Source organism: Falco punctatus, assembly GCF_963210335.1.
Source record: "Falco punctatus genome assembly, chromosome: 9".
In the NCBI taxonomy this organism is placed as follows: domain Eukaryota; kingdom Metazoa; phylum Chordata; class Aves; order Falconiformes; family Falconidae; genus Falco; species Falco punctatus.
In genome coordinates this window covers 18,519,044-18,540,286 of record NC_137589.1, presented here as the reverse complement: position 1 = coordinate 18,540,286, position 21,243 = coordinate 18,519,044, and the positions used below count along the sequence as shown (strand labels likewise).

At 40.2% G+C, this 21,243-nt stretch overlaps 2 protein-coding genes across 10 annotated transcripts in view; one reads left to right on the top strand and one right to left on the bottom strand.

The window, feature by feature from the left end:
- Positions 1–468: 468 nt before the first annotated feature.
- On the bottom strand, positions 469–6,950 carry HNRNPH3 (heterogeneous nuclear ribonucleoprotein H3). 5 transcript variants are annotated; one of them, XM_080401365.1, is made up of 10 exons: positions 6,795–6,950; positions 5,434–5,570; positions 4,761–4,899; positions 4,017–4,204; positions 3,520–3,606; positions 3,045–3,163; positions 1,595–1,730; positions 1,255–1,335; positions 1,083–1,169; positions 469–807 (listed from the first exon to the last, which is right to left on the bottom strand). In XM_080401365.1, the coding sequence occupies exons 2-10, from the start codon at positions 5,549–5,551 to the stop codon at positions 794–796; spliced, it is 969 nt and encodes a 322-aa protein (XP_080257491.1). In that variant the 5' UTR covers positions 5,552–5,570; positions 6,795–6,950; the 3' UTR covers positions 469–793. The 5 variants fall into 5 exon arrangements, with proteins under 5 accessions (XP_080257491.1, XP_080257488.1, XP_080257490.1 ...); XM_080401362.1 differs by having other exon boundaries at positions 469–772; XM_080401364.1 differs by having other exon boundaries at positions 469–772; positions 4,062–4,204.
- A 179-nt stretch (positions 6,951–7,129) lies between these two features.
- The window catches only part of PBLD (phenazine biosynthesis like protein domain containing), an 81,285-nt gene continuing 67,171 nt past the window's right edge, over positions 7,130–21,243 (top strand). For 4 of the 5 annotated variants that reach the window (XR_013930335.1, XM_080401377.1, XM_080401376.1 and 1 more), the window contains exons 1-8: positions 7,130–7,767; positions 10,030–10,129; positions 13,629–13,727; positions 14,261–14,370; positions 14,525–14,554; positions 15,075–15,163; positions 16,287–16,465; positions 17,534–17,596. Coding sequence is in view for 4 of the 5 variants with exons in the window: in XM_080401377.1 (XP_080257503.1) it covers positions 7,678–7,767; positions 10,030–10,129; positions 13,629–13,727; positions 14,261–14,370; positions 14,525–14,554; positions 15,075–15,163; positions 16,287–16,465; positions 17,534–17,596 (760 nt within the window). In the remaining variant the exon portion in view is untranslated. The other variant, XM_080401378.1, reaches the window with a different exon arrangement.

Here is a 21,243-nt window from a genome sequence, read left to right as displayed (position 1 = left end):
GCTAGGGGTTTAGTTTAAAATGCAGTTATCGAGAGTGCTACAGCAAAGCATAGCAATAAACGTTGCTTGGTTTTGTGGAGGCACAAAGCTTGGGCACTACTTGTTTGTGCAGCTGTGTATTTGAAGATGATAGTAGAGTCCGGTAGTACAAGAAAGAAAGCCAGAACAATGACTTAGCTTCTGCAGCTTTATGCTGTGTTGAAACTATTACATACAACTTATCAAAAGTGTTTAGGAAGGATCGTTACCAAATAAAAACTAATCTATCCAGCTACTTTTTTCCCCTTAAACAAGTGAATTTTTCAAATTCATTCACTACACCAAGATTACATAGAACTGAATCAGTGTTCATAGGAGTTACAGTACAACCACCTTTATTGAACCATAGTACAACATCTTAAACCAACTGTAATCTTGAATATGTAATACATCCTTAGGAGTAACTAGTATAAAAAGTATCAACATCAGTGGTTTGAATATAAAAATTTATTTAAAGTCAGAGTATGCAACAAATAAAACCTACAGAAAACAGATTTTCCCATCACAATCTGTTGCTTACCAAATAATATTGTGAAAACACATTCCTTCAGTCATTATAAAGTTCTTAAAATACAAAAGAAATCAAATTTTGTAAGAAAGTCTAGTAGACCAGAGACTGTTTCTTCCAGGATGTTCTGTAGAAGCAAGGCTACCCTTCAATACATTCCACGCCATCCTCCTCCACCCATACTGCCTTGCCCATAGTATCCTCCACTATTTCCACTGCCACGACCTGCAAACAATTGACACAAGGTCACGCATACATACCTTAAAAAAAGAAAAAACGTGATGGGTAATACGGAACAGTTCGTTGAAGATAACTTCTACTAAAACAACAATACTTCAGCACTACTTTTCTAAACAAGCATCTGCTGCAGTAGCAAAATGCACAAAGCCCCGATTTACAGTTTACACTGAACCCCCACCCTCCTTCCCTTTCTTCCAGCACAGAAAGCCCAGCCCACCACCCTTCCCCAGTCTGTCAGAAGACAGATGTTAGCAACATTTTACAAAATACATTTAAAAAGAGAACTTTTACTTACTATATCCGCCCAAGCCATCAGGAGTTCCGTATCCGCCACTGTAATTGCTACCCATTCCCATTCTACCAACAGAACCGTAACCTTGATCTGAAAAGCAGGAAGTGCATCGTTACAAGCCTGCAATTCCTTAAGACTTGGCAAAATGTCAGTTAAGCTTGAAACTGATGCGTACCCATTCCGTCTCTGCCATAGCCTCCCATTCCAGAACCACCTCCAGCAGTTGAATTCAGGAATAGCTCAATATATCGATGCTCTGTAGGGAACAAAAGCACCTCACTTAGTATTTGGTTTCAGAAACCAGAAGCATAGAGATGCAAAGCAAACCCACCCCACCTTACAAGTAAGTCACAAGCCCACAGAAATTGAATTTGATATGTGATAAATGGCAAAAAGCCTTCTGACCTGGGTACTTCCTGCACAGCAACTTAAGTTTAATGCAGGTTAAACCCTTATATTCAGTTTCCCCTTATATACTCTGGTCAGTGAAAGCATCGGGTGAACATGACACTCACGCATGTGATTTTTATCCTTAGACATGGCAGCTACTGCATCCTCATGTGTTACAAACTCCACATCAGCCTCTCCTGTAGCTCTTCCATCTGCCCCAATATCAATGTGAACTCTTATGGGGTTCAATGGTGAGAAAAACTGAGAATTGAAACAAAAATTATAAATAAATAACACTAATGCAGAATTCGAGCCAGGTACTTCCTACCGCTTAAATTCAATTACTAATTTCCAAAGTATCACTTAGTGATGCTTTTGGACCGTCAACGTTAGGTTAGTCTACACTTACAATCCATTATTATTACACAACTTGAAGAGCTCCAGCTACAGAACTTGAGGAGCTTTCTGTAAAGGCAAGGATACAAACAAGAATTCCTGCCTCCACATGCTGCTTTAAGCAACGAGTTCTAATATAATGCCATCCTGGAAGAGGAAAATGATCACTTCATTTTTGAAGCAGCAGAGCCAAATGTATTTCTCAAAGCAAGGACACGTTTGTGGAATTCATAAAAAGCTGTCAATCAGACTGCTCTTCCCTGCTACATTACTCGAGAGATACAGTGGTATTTCTGACTAACAGCCTTTTTACCAAACAGTATATGCAAACAAGCCTTTGGTATGCCACAGAAGTACTACTCATCAACATGCAACAACATACTCTGAATCAAAGACTTAAGCTTGGCCCTTGCTCTCAGAAAGTCTTTAGACTACAGATAAGAATCAAACTGACACAAAAATACAGCTGAATTTAAAAAAAAAACCCACCAAAAGAAACCAAAACAACAAAGAAAACAAGCACAAGCTTAAGCATGGAGTCCGTCCGTCCCCCAAGAGAGGCTGTGTTTAAACCAAGCCTTATATCCCAGGAAAACTGTTTCCCTACAAACACCACATCTATACTGACACAAGAACATCCCAAATTCTTGCAGATGTACTTTTATTTGCCTCCCTGGTATCTTATGAGTAATGGGACACCATCTCCTCGAACTGAACACTGCTCCCAACAGTCTCCCCACCCTCTCCCTCCTAAAATAAAGTCTCAGGTCAAAAAATAAATAGGTCAATACAATCAAAGTTTCACATTTGCTATCACTCTTTTACAAAATCAAAAATCTTCAGTTAAGCTTAAACAAACTCCTGAAAACCTTAAAATAAGGGTACTGATTGCAACAACTGCTCTCTCTCCAATACACCTTTTCTCGAAATGAAAGAGTACAGAGATTAACGATAAATATAGCTTGGCTGACTTCTTCAGTAATCTCACCTCAGACATTACCCTTCTAAAAGCTCGTTTACTACCAAGTTTTGCAAAACTTGCATAAAAGGCCATTGACTTCAATTGGCGGATGTATTAGAGCTATTAATCACTTGAGATCTTTAATTGAGTTTGGAACAGGAAAGGCAAGAACGTGCCAACTCTTGGCATTAGAAAGCCCTTTTCCCCACTGTACTTACATTAGCAATATCATTTTCTGTTGCTCGAAAAGGCAGTCCTCTCATGTGAACAAAGTGACCGCCACCATGGAAACCCGACCCTGCCTCTCCAGCTCCACCATAGCCATGTCCTCCCATGCCTATTAAAAAACCCAAACCAAACAAAACCACACACCTGTAAGATCATCACAAAAAGCCAGGAAAGTCCTTACTACTGTTTTTCTGAAAGTGCTGACTTCATACCACTGCAGGTAAGTTGTTTACATGTTCCATGTATCAACCCAAATACTAGCAGAAGACATGGCAAGCAATGTGTTTACTTTTTCCTAAAATTCCCCAGTCCTGTTTCCCAGCACCCCCCCCTTTTTTTCAACAACCTTCTTTCTTTACAAAATAATCTAATGAAGAAAGCAGTTATTTCTGTCTTGGTAATACTATGTTTTACAACTCAGTAAAAATATTTTTAAACAATTTATGAAAAAAGTATTTTTTTTACCTCTCCCATCCCTCATTCTGTCATCATAGCCATCATTTCCGTAGCCATAGTTATTATAGCCACCATAATCATCAAAGCCACCATACCCTGTGCAACAGAGAGAAAGAAAGGAGTGATTACATCCTTACCCAAAATTCACAGAGCACTGCACAAGAGTCAATTTTTCAATCTTTGGGCACCCAGCAGTTTGCAAACAGCCTCTACAGACTGGTAAACCTGAATTTCTGGACAGGGTGCAGGTGTATGTTTCCTTTTACACAGTGACTATAACATGCAAGTGAGAGATCAAATTCTGCTGAAAATACAGTTTCCTTATTATTTCCATTAATCTTAAACACGAAGCCACATTTGTTGATACAGCACAAGTAGACTTTTTTTTGAGATAACTGCGTCAAACCTAATGGGTACCGTAGCTACTGTTCATTTCTTTATTTCTTGACAAAGATGTCAGGAACACAAAACTGACAACAGAACCTCCAGTCATTAGATAAACATACCACCGTCATATCCACCACCTCCTCGACGCATTCTGTCATACATACTTCCACGCCCAGCTCCATAATAACCCCCTCTTCCTCCTAATGGTCTATCATATGGTCCAGGTCGTTGTTGTCCCATCATTCTTCTCGGCATGTCACAGAATCCTCTGATTTCACTCTTACTACTTTTGAAGATTTCAATATATCTAATAAAAGAGGATTTTCAAGGTACCAGTAAGAATACATGCATAAGCTGTCTGAATATTACATAAGGCCATACTACGTTTTCTATAACTAAATGTACAATCCAACAGAAGTGACTAGAGATGCCATACAACTTAAGTTTCTCCTCAAAACTGCAAGAATCTTAAGTGTATATACAAAAAACACACAACACTTTATACAGTGGCAAAAATTACTATGTGAAAATTCCAGCTGTACAGATTAAGCATAAAACATGTCTTTCCAGTATGAGAAACATACTGTTGAAAAACAATGTCTAGCTATAGTAGCATTTATCACTAATTACCCTACACAAGAATGATTGAAACAATTTTCTGAGTTTAGCAAGCTACCCAGAGCAATACTGTCTCCCCCACCCCCCAAAGCTACTGTATTTCCCAAGTTAACTTAGGATCAGTTATAAAAATTCTTAAAAAACAGCCAGTTCCATATAATGGTCCCCAACCCCCCCAAAAGCATTACTGACCCACAACCCCCAAAAATAAAGGTTTAACACCATCCCAAACTCTCCATCCCCACCTGTGCCCTATTCTTTCCTTGTGTTTCCCCAGAGCATTTTCTGCTATCTCCTTTGAAGCAAACTGCACGAAGGCCTCCCCTGTGCTTCTCCCCTGGTAGTCCAGCGTCAATGTTATCCCATTTGGCACGATTTCCAACCCTTTAACCCAAGGACAAATAACCCCATCAAGGGGAACAGTGTTAAAGGCTGAAACATTCCCATCTGTAGCAAATACTTAAAAGCATATCTAAACAACAACAACGAAAAAGAAAACCACCTTGTTTCCCCCATCACCCAACAATACAAGCCAACGATCTTTCATTAAACATTTATGGATTTAGCCATACTTCTTTTCCCGTTTAAACTATGCAAAAATACAACCACCTAAGTTACATGAAACATATATAGCTACCAATCAAGCAATTTAGCTGATCCAAATGCTAACATTCAGGTTTTCCCAAAATGCATAATGCGTTTACCACCTCAACAAAATTAGATACATAACTCTGTTTTACTACATCTATGGTTATTTGTATTTTATTTACAGGGCATAATTCTTACTTAAGATAAACTAATTTAACACAGTCCCTCCCATCCACCCCATAAACAGCTATTACAAATTAAAATGTGCAAAACATTGTGTAAAAGATACAAGAAAACTCAAGTCACTATATTCAACTATACTAGAGGTACCTTGGAAAAACTGAACAATCTCTTCTTTGCTGCAACCAAATGGTAGGCCTCGAAGTCGTACCACTGTTCCATCATTAGTTGTATCGTTTGGCCCATTATGTTTTCCAGTCCAGTCCATCTTTTATTTAAATCAAAGCCTAAAAAGAAAAAAAAAAACAAAAACCAAAAAACTTTGAGATTCCATATATGACCAAGTTCCTCCCCTCAACAGAAATCTGGTAGTTTTTCTTCAGACAATTAGTACTAGGAATAATGAGCTTTTTTTTTTTTTCTGTTATGTATTTAAAATTGTGTTTTATCATATCTACAGCACGCACACATCTAGAACCACCCCGCGCTCTGACGGGGGGGCAGCACGTGGGCGGGTACAGCACATAAAGCTCGTTATTTACTCAGAGTCCGTCAAACATCCCTTCTATCAGCTTTGGTGGGGGCTTTCTGCGTTATTTCTGGGGGAGCTGTTATGCGTAAGTTGAGGAAGGCGCAGGAACCACGCAACCGTTCCTGCGCGGAAGCACAAAGCCTTCCTTTGTCTGCAAACAAAGCGGCCGGGGCCACGCTCCCGGCTGTTTTTTCGGGTGTTTTTTCCCTTCCGCCAAGCCGGGCGGCGCGTTACCCCGCGGGGGCGCGGCCGGGGCCGGGCCCACCCCGACGGCAGCCGGGCGGGCGCCCAGACCCCGCCGGGGAAGGGGAGGTCGGGCCCGCGCGGCGGCAGGTGCGTGCACGCGCGCCGCCCTGCGCCGGGGCGCGTGCGTACGTGCGCGCGAGTCTCCGCGAGCGCCCCACAATGGGCCGCGCGGCCGCCCAGCCGCAGCACCCAGGAAACCGCCGCCGCCACCCTCCTCGCGCGCGGGGAGGCAGGCCCCTCCCCCCGGCCCGCGCCGCCGACACCGCGGCCCTGACCCACCGCCCGCTCCCCGGCGCCATTTACCGCGCCTCCCCGCGGCCGCCCCTTCCCGCCTCCCCTCTCCCGCCCAGCTCCCCGCCGCGCCCCGCTGCCACCTCTCCGCCTCGCAGGAGCTGCCCGGCCTCCGCCCGCGCAACCTCGACCCCCCGGGAGCCCCTCGCCCGCCGCTCTCCTGGGGCCGTCGCGGCCCTCGGCTCCACCACTCAAAATGGCGGCCGTGCTCGGGAACGAGGCTCCGCGGAGAAACGCCGCGCCGCCCCCTCCCCCCCGCCCTCTTTCGGGAGCGCCGCGGCCCACGGCTCCCGCATTTGCGCGCCGGCCCCGCCACCCCGTCGAGGGGCTCTAAGGCCCGCCCGCCCCAGGGCCTGAGCCCCCTCTGCCTCCGCCACCCTGCCTGCGGGCACCCCGGGCGGGCCCTGCTAGGGCTCCCTCGGCCCGCTCCCTCCGCACTCACCAGGAGACCCTCGCACACCCCTCGACGCGCTCCGGCAGGAGCTTCTGCCGCGAAGGAAGCTCCTCCTCACTTCCAACCTGCCGGTGGGCTCGAAACGTACGCAGCGGAGATGGGCAGGCGCGCGTCCCGGCTACGCAAGTATCGCGATAAGCCGCGCCGCGCTGCTCAGCCCCGGCCGCGCGGCCCCGGCACATGCGCGCCTCCGGGCAAAGGCGACAGCGCGTGCGCGGCGCGGCGGCCCGGCAGTTCCCGCCCATTCCCCTCGCGGCGGCCGGCGGCCGGGGCGCGTGCGCACTGTGCCTGCCGTCACGCGGTGCCTGCGTGCGCTTAGCGCCAAGCGGGCTGCGCGCTGGGAGCGCGCGGGGCGGGGCGCGTGCCCGTAACGGCTGCCCGGGGATCGCCTCAGGCCGGCGGCCGTGCCCGCCATAGCGGGGTCCTCCGGGTGTCCGGCTGCCACGGCGCAGGCTTGGCGGCGAGGATTGGGGGGCTTCTCTCATATGGGCGCACGCAGTGGCAGCCCGCCTCCCCTCGGCTTTGCCGCTGCGGTAAACCCGCGGCAGGCCGCGCCCGCGGGCGGCCTCGCACGGCTCCCGCCTTCGTAAATGCTTCAGCTGTGGTGGGAGGGCCCGTTAGAGCGCTCTGGAGCTGGCGGCAAGCGGCGGAAGGGGGAGGCTAAGATCGTTTTTAAAGAATTGAAAGCAATTTGCCGAGCGCTGGGGGTGTGGAAGGAGGCCTGAGCCCACGTACGTGCTCGGAAGTGACGGGATGGCGGCCCGCTGGCCCCTCCTGCCGCCGGTGAAACATTAACAGCGCGGCTGGCGTTAAGGGTAAAACTGGTCAGACAGCACCTTGCAGAGGACAGGTTAAGACTAAATAGGCGCAAATGACAATGCAAATTCCTATTTTTACGGTTGATGCATTTACAAACCGGCCATTTTCTGGAAATCCTGCGGCAGTTTGTCTGCTTGAAAATGTAAGTTGAAAAATAACTTCTGTGAAGGACTGCAGTGGCGTTTACTGTTCTGTACTTGACCTGAGCACTCAGCACGGCATTAGACTTTGCTTCCTTCGCTCAGGAGTTTTGCTTGCAAGCTTTGTTTGCTGTTGCTCCAGAATACAGAGAAATTAGTGCAAGGGTATGCTTTTTTTTTTTACCCATCAAATTTTTTTTTCATACAAGACACGCTTCGAATTTTTTGTGGGTTTTAATTTTCTTTTTAAGGAATATACTAACTTTGTTTTAACAGAGTTACGCAAAAAAGAAATGGCTTAATTTTTAAAGCCCAGGAATTCAGAATGAAATCTCTGAAAGGAAATGCTGTAACAGAATCAGTACTCAGTAGTTTTTGAATGAAGTGTTAAAAGTGGGTTTTGGTGTTAGTGTGTTTTTTGTGTTCCTCCCTCCTTTTTTCTTTATTTTTTTCTCTTTCTGTGGAAAGAAAGTGGGGAAATACTGACCTGGATCTGAGTCTTTCACCATTACTGAGTCAGATTCATCTTTGGCCAAGTTTGAACAGCGAGTTTTTATTTTTTCAAAGCATGGTAGTTTTAGCGCAGTTGACAGTAGTCATCCTCATCAGGGTGTTCTGAACAGTTGGTACTAATCTATACACAGTTGACAATTTCTACCAAAACCTAATTGTTAAACAGCATTAGAAATGTATAGGCCTTAAATTATTTGTATGGTAACACTTGATGAAAATTTTAAGTATGAAAATATATGTAGAGAAGTCAATGGCGGTAGCTTCTACTGACAATATGAATCTTCTCTAGATGTTCCTAAGCCTGTCTAGGTCTCCTACACTATAGCCCACTTACCAGATCAGCTAAAGTTATGACTCGGAACATGAAACTTCAGAGGTATTGTTGGCCCCCTGAAATCTAAATGCTCCCTCTGAAAGTGATCTTACTTAAAACCTATGAGCTTCTAGTTGTATTTTTTATATTAATTTTGCTTTATTACTTTAATATATTGTGAAGGCAACTTACTTGCATGTTGCCTTTGGAATGTTGGGGTTTTAAAGTTATTTTCTACAGTATCTGGGGCTAGAGGCTTTAGTGTTAAAGTAGAGATGCTAATTCATAATTTAATTCTATGCTCCAAGAAAGTGTGGTGCACCTAGCAGCAATGTTTCTGTTCTCTGTTCCCTTCAGTCTCAGGAGATGCTTTGCAAAAACTTGGGAGTCAGGCAAGACCGGCAAAGCAAGCCCTTTTGGTTTTCAGAAGTGCCACAGGATGGCAGTATTTCAATGAAGTTCTGTTTTTAATAACATTCTGGTTGGTCTTTGTTGTGGTTTAGTATCTTCAGAGTAATTGACAAAAGTGTTTTCCTGGAATAAAGGAGAGGCACGTTTTACTGTATAGAATGCACTCTGCAAATACAGGTCTATGATACCCATCAGTAATGGGTATGAAATCTGGCTGGGAAAGGTTTAAAGTTACTAAGGGAAATAAGTAAAGTTAGCAGGGCAAATGTTTATCTTGCAGAGGATGAACCTGACCAGGTCCACTTAGTATTTTGTTTCATATTTTAAAAACCAGATTCTCAAACCTGGCCAGTTAGCATAGTTGTGTGGAGATCGAGCGATCGAACAAAGGTGAATTTTATGTAATTGCTACAACTTGTGTATCCTAGGCTCAGTGTTCATTGGTTTAAATCTGTAGGCAGTTAGAGCAGAATGTAGTGAGCTACAGCATTTTTGTTTTTCAGTTTCTCGGCTTCTGCTGACTTAGCATGTCAGCTTGTTCTTGTTGTTCAGAGCAGTATCAAGGGTACAGCCATAAGGGCTGATCAGCCATCTTGGTTGTTGCCCTAGCCATTACCACATACCTCTTGCTGGCATGAATTTTTTAGAGTTTCAAAAAGTTGTAGTTATTTTTAGATTATGTTAATAATGACTGACTTCTCAGTGTGACTTTAGTCATAACTTTTAAAAAGAAGATTTGTGTTCATGGAAAGACTGAGTTTAGTGGGTTTGGTGATTTTATTTTCCATGTATTCCAAGAATTTGTAAACTAATAGGAGAGATGGAAGTGCCTATGTATCACACTGATTGAACTAGTTACCCTGTTTTATGCTTAAAAGTTTGGGGGTTTTTTTCCCCTCTCAGAAAGTGTTTTAAACTAAAAACTATGTTTATTATAATAGAAAATTAAATGTCTGTATTTATTTGATAAAGTTTGATTCTGCATTTTTTGGCCTGCTCTTAATTGGATTTTTGGTTTCATCATTAGGACCTGGGTGAAGAATTGCACCAAAAAATCGCAACAGAAATGAATCTTTCAGAAACGGCTTTCATCAGAAAACTGCACCCTGGAGATGACTTTACCAGAAGTGGGTACTTCCTTTTACCCACCAAAATCTCTTACAGGGGAATAGGAAGACACTGTGGGTGCATTTGTAAGGAATGATGCTAATTTGTGAGATGGCCAAAGCATAATTTTGGAACTGTGATGTATCATACTTAATATAATAATGAGCCTTTTGCACACAGATTCTTTAAAGTACTTGTGCTCTGTATCAAGTTCATTTTACAATATGGAAACATTTATTATTCTTGAATTAGAGAATTTGTTTTAGTGTCTTTTACTAAATAAGTTGTACAGAGAAACTGTCCTAAAAATGCTGTGCAAAGATCCTTCAATTAATACTTGCCTTTCTATTAATAAAATCCCGAGATAACTTATTATACAAGTGGAAGATAGAGATGGAACATGCTTATTCCAAACACACAAGACTGCAAACTGAGTAGAATCTGGCTTGGATGTTTAGGAAGTCATCACTGGGGTAACTAAGCTACTATTTGAGTTTGTCACAAAATCTCACAAGTTGTCTATGGAGCCAATACTGGAAAATAAAGGTTTCCAACAAAACTGGGAAATCTGAAGTTGCCCAAATCAAACACACTAGGCTGCTTGTTTGAATGGTTTGAGTGGAGGGACTTCACTGGTGTTCTTTGGTAGGGGATGTATATATGATGGGAGAGGAAATGGAGATACAATAGACAAGATAGAAAATACCAGACGAATACAGAGTTTGTTCAGAATCACTTTGTGGATTAGTTTTCAGCTGAATCTGTTTACTGAATCTGCTTACTTTGCAGTTGTGTGATGGCATGAGCCAGGGGGCTGGAACCCCACTAGCTTGGAGTTAGATTCCAGGTTAAGGCATCATGTTGGCATCATGTCGCTTTGACATGATATAGTGGCAGAGAGAAATAAACATCTCTGAAGTTATTGGCTGTCCGAAAGAGACCCTTGAACACTATGCAAACAAACAGTTATCAGTTGATTGCTTGTATGGGGACTGGGATTTTGTAGTCTCTGTAATTAAAGAGGATTTTCTTAAAGTAGTAGCTATCATTGCTTATTCCTGTTGTTAATAAATTGGAATTTGTTTTAGGGTTAGACTAATTGCTTCAGTCAGGAAGTGGTAATACTTTTCATTTTTCATGGTAACTTTTTTTAAATCTTAACACCTTGCCAGTATGTTTACGCATTTTTTTTCCTCCAAGTCATCCATATTCAACTGCATATAAAGCTCCAGCTGCTTTCCCATTAAAGTGCTTTTGGTATTAATGGGACTAGAGTTTGTGACATCAGAACTGTACAGCTGCTGAAGAGATGCACAATTTTTTTGAAGGAATTCAGTCACTGAGCTACACCTGCAAATGTGTGTATTGAGGGGTGGGGAGGAGTGAGAGGAGACCAGGAATATTAAAATGTTGTTTATGAGACTGTCATCTGCTTCTGGAACATTAGTTGATGTAGTAAGGGCTCCTGGACAAAGAGTATGCTTTTGCAGGAGTATGAGTTTGATCAGTCATTTAATTTCATTTTAGCTTTAAAAAAATCTGTGTTATTTTAGAGATGTATTAGTTTATCAGAGTACAAAATGTCGTCTTAGTCTGAGTACATCTGCATGTCTCAAGCATCCAGGCAGGTGTTCCGAGTCACAGAGCTTGTCTGTCTCCAGTCGGTCATGGGTGACTCCATTTCCTCCTGCGTTCAGCCACAATTCCCACTTAGGGGAGTGCATTAATGCCGCAGGGCAGGCGTACAGCTGGGTTCTCTGCCGTGCCTCAGAGCACTTCTCTGCCATGTCCATTAGTTTCATCCACTAGGTTTTGCTATGACTCTGTTTTCATTACATAGGGGACTGACTGCAATGAACAAATTTTTCACGGGGGCAATGACAGGAGTTGTTTGTTATTTGTTTTTTTTTAAATATCATTTGGGGTTTTTGCACCTTTTGGTTGTGTTTGTATGGTAATTATTCACTTGAAATATGTTTTCGTAATCATTCTCTGAAACACCATGGGACAAGAACTCTGCAAAAACATCAGGAAACCAAGTATAGTGCATTTTGCTTCTAGTTCTTTTAAACAACAAATAGAAATATGATTTCTAGTGGAGGGTTAGTATGTATTAGAGGCTTTTACTGGTCTTGACTGGTGGTTTAAGCAAAATAATTCATAACTGACCTAGCTCTGATACAGGTTCTATAATACTAAAAAAAATATCTTTAACCCCTGCAGTGTAACCCAGCCTGCAAGCGTATAGAAATAGTGACTGTGACGCTCTAGGATTCCATAATATGCCAGGACACAAAGGCTTTATCTAAGGTCTCTACTTTATTAAAAATTACTACATATACCACAAAAATCACCAATAGCAAGTATATCTATGATTAATGAAGTGACTATATATATATCTCAAGCTATTACAAATTATTATAAATGATCAGTAGTATAGCAGGAATCAGCAATAGCAGCAAGAAGTGTATATCTACGGTATTACAGGTTACTACAAACTTATCACTAGTCAGTAATCAAACATCAATAATGTAACAGTAGTTATACTTACAGTAGATTACTTACATGTATATGTATGGTAGCAAGCACATTAAATAGATTCCAGAGGGGAGGATGCAGCAAGCCCAGAAGTGGGAGGACAAACCAGACTCAGCCCAGAAGTGTGCCCAGAGGGGGACCAGTAAAATAACAGTCTCAGTTTGACAATGATCTATGTCATGGAGTTTGGAGTCAGCCGTGTGTCCCTGGCAAGGGTCCATGATCTCATATAAGGTTTGTGCAGACCTGTTTAGGAGAGGCAAAAATACATGCAGCACAGAAAGATCTTTGAGAAGCTCCAATTCGGGTAAAAATTAAGTAATTTTTATATCAGAGACATAAGAGAATACAGGACACCACCACTTGAAGAAGCCAGTGAATGCTGTTAATTCCAATTTTTCACATGGAACGGCCAATAGATAATGATGTTTTCTATTTTCTCAAAGCAGTTTTTATTTTTCCAGACTGTTTTCCTGTTCTTCCAGTTAGAACATCCAGTAGCAGTTACCGATTCTTACTTTTTAGGGATGCTTTACCCTTTTTCCAGACTATATTTCACTTTTTTCAGGTGCTAAGTTGCTGTTACAGTTTGTTGATTTTGTGCTTACTGATGGTATCTTGACGTGTCTAGCTACCCAGCAGCGCTTCAAAGGTGCAAGCTTCGCTTCTCAAGGATGCTGCTGATTCACAGGCCTAGCGCTCAGGTTGGCAGGCATTTCTGCTCTGTATTTCCTTTGCTTTTCTAACAAAGTAGCTTTTTTCTTTTACAAGTAGACTCCTGTTGTTGGCCTGACTCAAAAGCAATAGCTATTTCAAATATCAGTACAAAATAGGTTCCTAATAAGTCGTGTTTAAGACCAAGGCTGATTATAATGTGCATTTTGATTAACTGAAATGACATCACTCTGTGTAAAGTTTTGAGATAAATTGAAGCTATAGACTTCTTCCACTTAATAATGCATAATAAACTTTATTGTCAAGGTTCCTGCTTTGGACTCAGGTGGTTCACCCCAGCCAATGAAGTTCCTCTCTGCGGTCATGCTACACTTGCAGCAGCTGCTGTGTTGTTTCACATACAAAGTATGTTTACAATCTATTTATTACTATAACATTTTAGAAAATTTACTTATAATTAAGACCTCTATTTTCTGCAACAAAAGCAATTAAATACTCAGAATATTTAGAGAACACATCTGGAAATCTGTTAGGTATTGTCTTTTACAACTGCTCTGTAATTGTAAGGTAGTCTGATGCCTAAACTTGGATTCCAGTGCCCTACTATTACTCATTTAAGAAAAGTGTTAGCTGTCATCTGGGAGAGGTACAATAGAATTTGATGAATAAGGAATATTTCTCTTTCCATTAAAAGGAAATTTCCATTCATTCTAGGAATGTGCAGGAAAGATTCCCCAGCAATTGCTGTGCTTGTTACCTTCAGAAGATTATTTGTTGAGGTAGTTGGGGATTTTGTCTCACAATATGCAAAATACAGGTTTACTGTAGTTAATTCTATTTTAGCTGTGTAACTAATTTTTCTGAATATACTGAGCTACTCTATTATAATTCAGATTAAAATCCTTGTGTTTGGTAATGTTGCAGTGTTATCTTTCTAGAAAACACAAATTCAGTTCTGACATTTGTGACACTGAGTGGGGAATTAAAAGCCAGACAAGTGGAAGATTATATTGTGCTGGACTTACCACTTTATGTAACCTACCCACAGGTCAGTCAAAGTGTTATTCAGTAAAGGCTTTCAAGGAAAGTGTGTGTTTATATCTGTATGTGTATGTCAGTCTTATCTGTCTTGTCTGTAGTTGGATAGGTAGACATATATATATTCTATTTTTTACAGTGTGGTTTGTTTTTTTTTTCTTCAGGTACTTCATGAAGTAGAAGAGTTAATAAAGGTAAAAAAAATAATCTATATGTGGTCTTAGAAGCACATTTATAATAGCCATAGTGATTCTTATAATTGCTAAGAAGTGGCCACAAGGCATTGCTTGATGTACTCCTGAACTTGAAACACTCAACTTTAAAGGTCCAAGTCATGCAGCTCAGGAAATGGAATTCTCCAAAATGCTGCAGTTGCACTTTTGTCTCCCACTACCATTGACTGGAGTGTCAGTATTTATTTCAGTGGCATTTTCAGCCTGTTGTCTGCATGTGAGAGCAATCTAGTGTCCTTGCCCTCTTCTAGGTCCCTGAATTTCTTTCCAAGTTGACATATACAGAGCTCTTAGCACCTGCCCATACCCATTCATGCACTTGGTGCATTTACTTTTCTTGCTTGCATGTACTTGACAGCTGCATGAAAGACCCTGTGTAAGCCCTGTTCTAGCAGGGAATTTGTTCTACAAAAATGTTAAGGAAATATTTTGTACTCAAATGATAATGGTTTTTCTTTGTCTCCTTTAACTTTTCCACCAGGCAGCCATTGGTGACATGGTTGTTCAAGATCTCCGTTATTCTCCTGATACAAAGAAACTCTTAGTCCGCCTCAGTGATGCTTATGAAAGGTGTCATGCTTTTTTTTTTTTTTTTTAAATTAAGTGTGCAGAAATTGAATCTGCGTGTTTAACCTCTGTTCCTTACATACTAGGCTCTTTTATCTGTTTTTTAAATGGGTGGAGGTTAAAACCTCTTAAATAACTGTTTAACATAGGATTTTATCTTCTAATGTGAGCTGCTTGAACCTGCAAAGCTGAATAAGATCAATCTGAAATCTATGTCCAAGAAAAGGAGGTGTAGGAAACTATTTTAACGATGGTGCATTTTCCCCATCCGTCTGAGTAAAAAAAGATCCAGTAACCTAGCAGGAAATGAGGAGTCTTGCTTCTCAAATGAAAAAGTAATAGTTGCATAGCTGTAGAGGTCCTCTTAGTGAGATAGGGTGCATTAACAGAATACCATGGATTCTTGTTCCCAGTTGACTGTAATCTGCTTACCCATGCTTAACAGCATCATAAGTAGCTTAACAGAGAAAATTCCAATTCAAATTATTCCAAACCATTTGTTAATCTGAGAGAGCTGAACTTCATTAAGTCAAGTATGATTTGGATAGATATTGGCCAAACACAACTTCTTTAATCAGGCCAAATTGCTATTATTTTCACTTGCAGTTTGGCTGAGCTAATGTTTAAAGAGTGGGCTAGTGGGGAGATAGAAATATCTTCAGCAGAGAACTATTTTTGCTCTTTCAGACTTTATTTTTTAAGGAGGTATCTGCAGCTTCTCAGACTTGAGGCTGTTGTGCTTTGGAATCCCATGAGGATCTGAATGGTGTTAGTTATTTGCTTGCTCTTTGCATTCTGTACTGGTGAAATATTTCTTTCAGTGATTAAAATGTTGAAACAAAAGTGTGCTCTTTTGTAGCTAATATTCCAGGATACTTCTGCTTTCAGAAATAGATAGGAAATGCATGGCTTGAAATTTTTACTCTGTTTGCTTAAAGCATATTATATTTAGGGTAGCCTTCTGTCCAATGAAATTGGGAGGACAGTGCTAGGAATCTTGTCTCTACGTTTTGCTGTGGCTGCTTTGGGGTTGTAGAGAAGATGATTTAGTAGTTTTATGTTTCTTTTCAATACTTAATGTAAAATGAAGAATATGGGCTATTAAAATTCTATAATTATATTCAAGGTCTGTTTTGGAACAACTGCAAGTGAGCGCACAATGCTTTTTATCAGCTGAAAAGACGGGAAAGGTGAAAGGACTCATACTCACTCTTAAGGGAAATTCCAGTGGAAAACATAAAGGCCACGATTTTTACTCCAGATATTTTGCACCTTGGTATGGGGTCCTGGAAGACCCTGTTACAGGTATGTTGATGTGATAAATAACTCTTACTCTTGTTTCAGTTCAGTTAAGAGGTTCTCATTAAACTTAATGAATCTGGTTTTGTGCTTTGGAGTCTCTCATAAATTACTGTTTCATATGGATAGTAGAAGTGTGCTCATTAAACTGAAAACTTTCATGACTGTTGCTAACGCATTCAGAAAAAATCAGCTTCTTGCTGTCATCAGGCCAGATATTCCTGTGTCTTTTTCAGATCTTTTTTTAATCTCTTGTAATGATTTCTTAATAATGCTGCATGTCCTGGTGTCCTTGAGCCCTGGTAATTATAGTTACTTCACAGCAGAGTTTCCAGAAGGGTGTCTTTGTCCCTAGCTGCTAAGGTAGACTGAAGCAGCATTTCTAGCTATGAATTTGAGAAGTCCTCCTAAATTTTTAAGCCATCTGCCAGTCAGGAAACAAGAAATCTGTTTTCTAGTTTTCAGAAGCTGTGGTGAGACCATGAAGATCTCTTTGAGTTAGAGCCTGATACTTACTAATATTTGAAACTGAAAAAACCCTGAGGTTTTGTTGTGAAAACTGTTAGGAGAAGAAATAGTTTTGTTTTACACATTGACTTCTATGCACTTGTTCCTATTTTTAAAAAAATACCCAAAAGTCTGTTCAGATTTTTCATGATTAGCTGTTCATATTTCATTGAATAACATCATATTTATATGAATAACATTTTAAATATAGTATTTTGAGATTCTGGTATTAGGAAACCACTTTTGATAGACAAATGAGTACTTCGGCTCAAGTATTGTAATAAAAACCTCCCACCTATTTGTTATTCCTACCAGTTGTGGCTAATCATGAAGCCCTCACCTAGGCAAAATTTCCAGTGAAGCCAGAAGATGAGGAAGTAATACTGCTTTATTGTAAATAAATGATAAAGCCTAAAGTTCTGTCTGCTGCAGACTCTTAGGTGTTTTTGCCCTAAACACACGTGTGGCACTTGATTTGTCTGTGGCATGTACCTTTTGGAATGCACTTGCTCTATAAAGTAGTGATTCTAATCTAATTCCATACTTTATTTTCCAATTTCTTTTAAGGATCTGCTCATGCTGTTTTAAGCAGCTACTGGTCAGAGCAGCTGGGGAAGAAAGAAATGCTTGGTAAGAGAAAATGTTTTCTTGCAAAGCTGCCCATTTATGTAAAAGCTACTCACTAGAAAAGGAAAAGTTATATTATTACTACAATCCAAACTGTAGCAATAACTCCCTATGCATTTTCTCAATATGAATAGAACATTATATAATATTTTATGTGTCAGGTGATCTTTAAGAAATGGCTTTCTTTCCTACCCACCAACATCATGCCTGCAGGGAGTTCGAACTATCAGTTTCTAGATTGTAACTCTCTGCAGTTAGGTTTTGATCTCAGCTTTTGGGTTTTAGTTTTCATGATCTTTCATCATAACTGAAACTTGGTGAACTTCAGATGATGTTGTGTATGTCTTTTGATTGAATTTCACTTTATTCCTTGGTCTTTATGGCTTGCATTTTGGGTATTGGGAGCAGGTATCATTTTCATTAATGATGTGTACTTCTCAGTACAGTTTGGACAGTGTTTTCCTTTCCCCTCATGTATATTAAGATGATACTGAAAAAAGTCATATGGTTTCTGCCTGATTGTGGAATTTTCTTGAGAATTACTCCAGATTAATTCCTTCAGTGACTTCTTTAGGAAACTTAGGGTTTAGAATAGCTAGTGTTATTATGGCTAGATAATAGGTATTTTTAACAGATTCTACTTACGGAATGTGCCTCGTGGTACGCTTTTTACTGGTTTCTGATACATCTCTGTAGGTATGAAGATCAGTTTTCCTCAGCATGATGATGTTTTACGTGGTAGCAAGGAATGATATAAGAAAGAATAGTCATGTTACAAGAACAGAAAGAACATGATTGGCTTTAAATATGTAAGCATGGGGACAAAATACATAGGCATAGGCAAATTTTGTTTGTGATTTTATTTGCAGTCTTACTTTTAAATGATTAAGCCTTAAAGTAGTCTGAGATGACTGTCCCTCTGAGGTCAAAGAAGAGATTTACTGGTATTCTTTCAGTCAGTGAGATATGCTTATTAAATCACATACTTGTTGTTAAGTAGTAAACTGAAGAACTTGGAAAAAAATGAGAGAAACTTAATAAATGACAACACAAGAGGCATTGGGTGTCTCTTTGCTTCTCAAGTTTTTAGTGCTTTGCCAGAGAATGCATGAACAACAGAAGCAACACAAAATACCCTAGCTGCTATCTGGTTCCCTAAGAGGTGGCAGGGGATTACAATTCTTTTGTGTACCTGACCACAATTAAGTCTTTGGTAATATTTTGTTTCGAACAGAGGTTGGATCCTTGATCTAATAAGGTTCCCTGTCCACAAAAGTAAACTCTTTTCCAAACAAACAGCTACCTTGAATATAAGCTTTCCTATATTTGGTCAAATTAATCTCAAAATGGATTTTGTTGATAAGGTCTTTAAAGGATATGTGATAAGTTATCATACAAAATGAATTTAAAGAGAACAAGTTCATTTGACATCTGATCAATATGTGGTCTCTACGTGTTTATGAGAAATAATTTTTCCTTACATGCATGTGACTGAGGGGTATGAGGTAGTATTGGGGCAAAATCTATTATTAATGAGATTATTTGTAAGAGATGGCTGGCAATCAAGAAGATTACATTATCACCAAAGATTAATAAAGACGACCATCATTTGAATTTTTAGAAATCTTTGCAGTAGCTTCTGTAATATCTGATACCTTTTATTGCAAGAATAAAAGAAGATTTTCTTCCATAAAATGAAAGATATTTTAGTTCGAAAATAGATCACATATGAAATAATATAAAAATGAAGAGCATTAAATCTATGTTCAGATCTCTTTGGATATTGTGACCTCAAGGAGGAGGTCAGCTGCATCTCTGCTGAAGTATCAGACATAATTTCCTGTGTTTGAGTTCTCTTCTTACTTTTATTAGACCAAATTCTCAAACAACAGCCACCACCCCCATCAACTACAAAGAGAATTTTCCAGCCTTTTTACAAGGTGAAATACTTCACAATCTTTCTTGAAATTATGTATATGTCCTTGAATTTAAGCTGGGTGTTAAATCAGAGCTCGGTATCAGTCCTTGCCTTTTTTTTGTTTGAAGAGTCTCTGCAATATTTAAATATTATTATGTCTCCTATCAGATGTATAGACTTTCATAATTGCTAATGAATGCAGTATTTAGCACTACCTCTGTATCCAGCCCTTCACATAGTTTTCACATTTCGAAGATAACATTTATAAACATACATAAGGAATTTGATGTAACCAAACAGATTAGAGGATTTAGCAAATAATTATGAAGGAAAGGGGCTTTATCCAGTACAATTTTTAATCTCGGTTGAAGCTAGAGGAATCTTTCTGTACCTCTTTACTTCAGACAACTGTAGAGATTTGCAGGGAAATTTTGGTTCTTGTTACTGCCTTTAACTTCTCTGATTCCTTCCCAGTACAGAACAGGTTTATAGCATTTTTTTTTTTTGTGGGAGATGGGGTGGGGACCCAAACTAAAAAAATCCAACCAAAACCCAAACCTTACTTTGATAACTGTAAGATCATGCTTTCACAAATTTTGCTAGGATTTCTTTCAACAGAAAATCTGTCCCATCTTTTTTAGTTTCCTTACTTTTTTGTGTGTGTGAAGAAGTTGCTTTTAAATCTACCTGTATTTAAGTTGTTGCTAATTTGAATTCCCATGAAGAGTTTTGCAGTTATAATCATAGTCTTCATCTTTCCCAGGTAATCTCAACACAGAAATTGATCACATCAGATTTATGCACAAGTGTAACATTTCTGCCAAAGGAGAGGAGTTTCCCTCCGTCAATCACCAGATTTATCCACCTTCTTTCTTAGAATAAAAAAAGTCATGGAGATCTTAACTTCACTTAAGAAAAAAGTGCTGCTTTCATCAGTCCTTTTACAGGGTTTAGAAGTTTGACCCAAATAATAATAATTTCTAAAAATAGATACTTTTAAGAGAGTGGCACTTGTTCCTGAGTTGATGTCATTATGATGATGTCATGAAGAAAATCCATTACTCCCCAAATTCTGTAAGCAGTGGTCATTGAGATCCATCCAGGCTGATAAGAAGCTCTTCAAAACAACAGGATAATACTACTACAAGGCTGCTGGCTGCTTTGTGAATGAGTGGTACATGATTCTATGATTCTGTGATATCAACATGCTCAATTTCACAGTGAAATAATCGCTTTTATTTAAATCTGCTGTCATGAGAGAGCGGGAGAGTTTAGCTGTGTATCCACACTTGGCAATAGTAATTGATCAAATTTAGCATCGTCTGGATCTTTAAGTGTCCAAAATACTCAACTTGAAGGCATTCCATACATAGTTGTTATTCTGACAAATTAAAATCAATAACTGGTGGTTCTGTAAGTGCAAAAGAACAGAAAGTGTCTTTCTTTATGAATCTTTACATAGCTGCCATTTCCACTGTTTTAGAGTGTTTGCTTTGGGTGAGAATCTAATATCCTGTTATAAGGAAGACCTTTCTGAGTGGCTGAGAAATTGTTTTAAAGCATACGTTATATATGCCATCCGTTACAGGTCCTATGATCTGAATACAATCTCTGTCCAATATTCAAATTATGGGTTTGTGAGGAAAACCACGCCTTTCAGCTTTGAAGAAATTTTGCACTAGTTGGAAGTTTGAGTAAGGAGACTGTGAACGTTAATGCCTCTTCATCTATT

Excerpts from the sequence above, each read along its gene's own strand:
- HNRNPH3 (XM_080401362.1), bottom strand. The coding sequence starts at position 5,551 with ATGGACTGGACTGGAAAACATAATGGGCCAAACGATACAACTAATGAT. Across the intron at positions 4,900-5,433 it reads GATTGTTCAGTTTTTCCAAG|GGTTGGAAATCGTGCCAAAT; the intron begins GTACCTCTAGTA and ends CTTGGGTTAAAG. Across the intron at positions 3,607-4,016 it reads AGGTGGTGGATATGACGGTG|GGTATGGTGGCTTTGATGAT; the intron begins GTATGTTTATCT and ends TCTGTTGCACAG.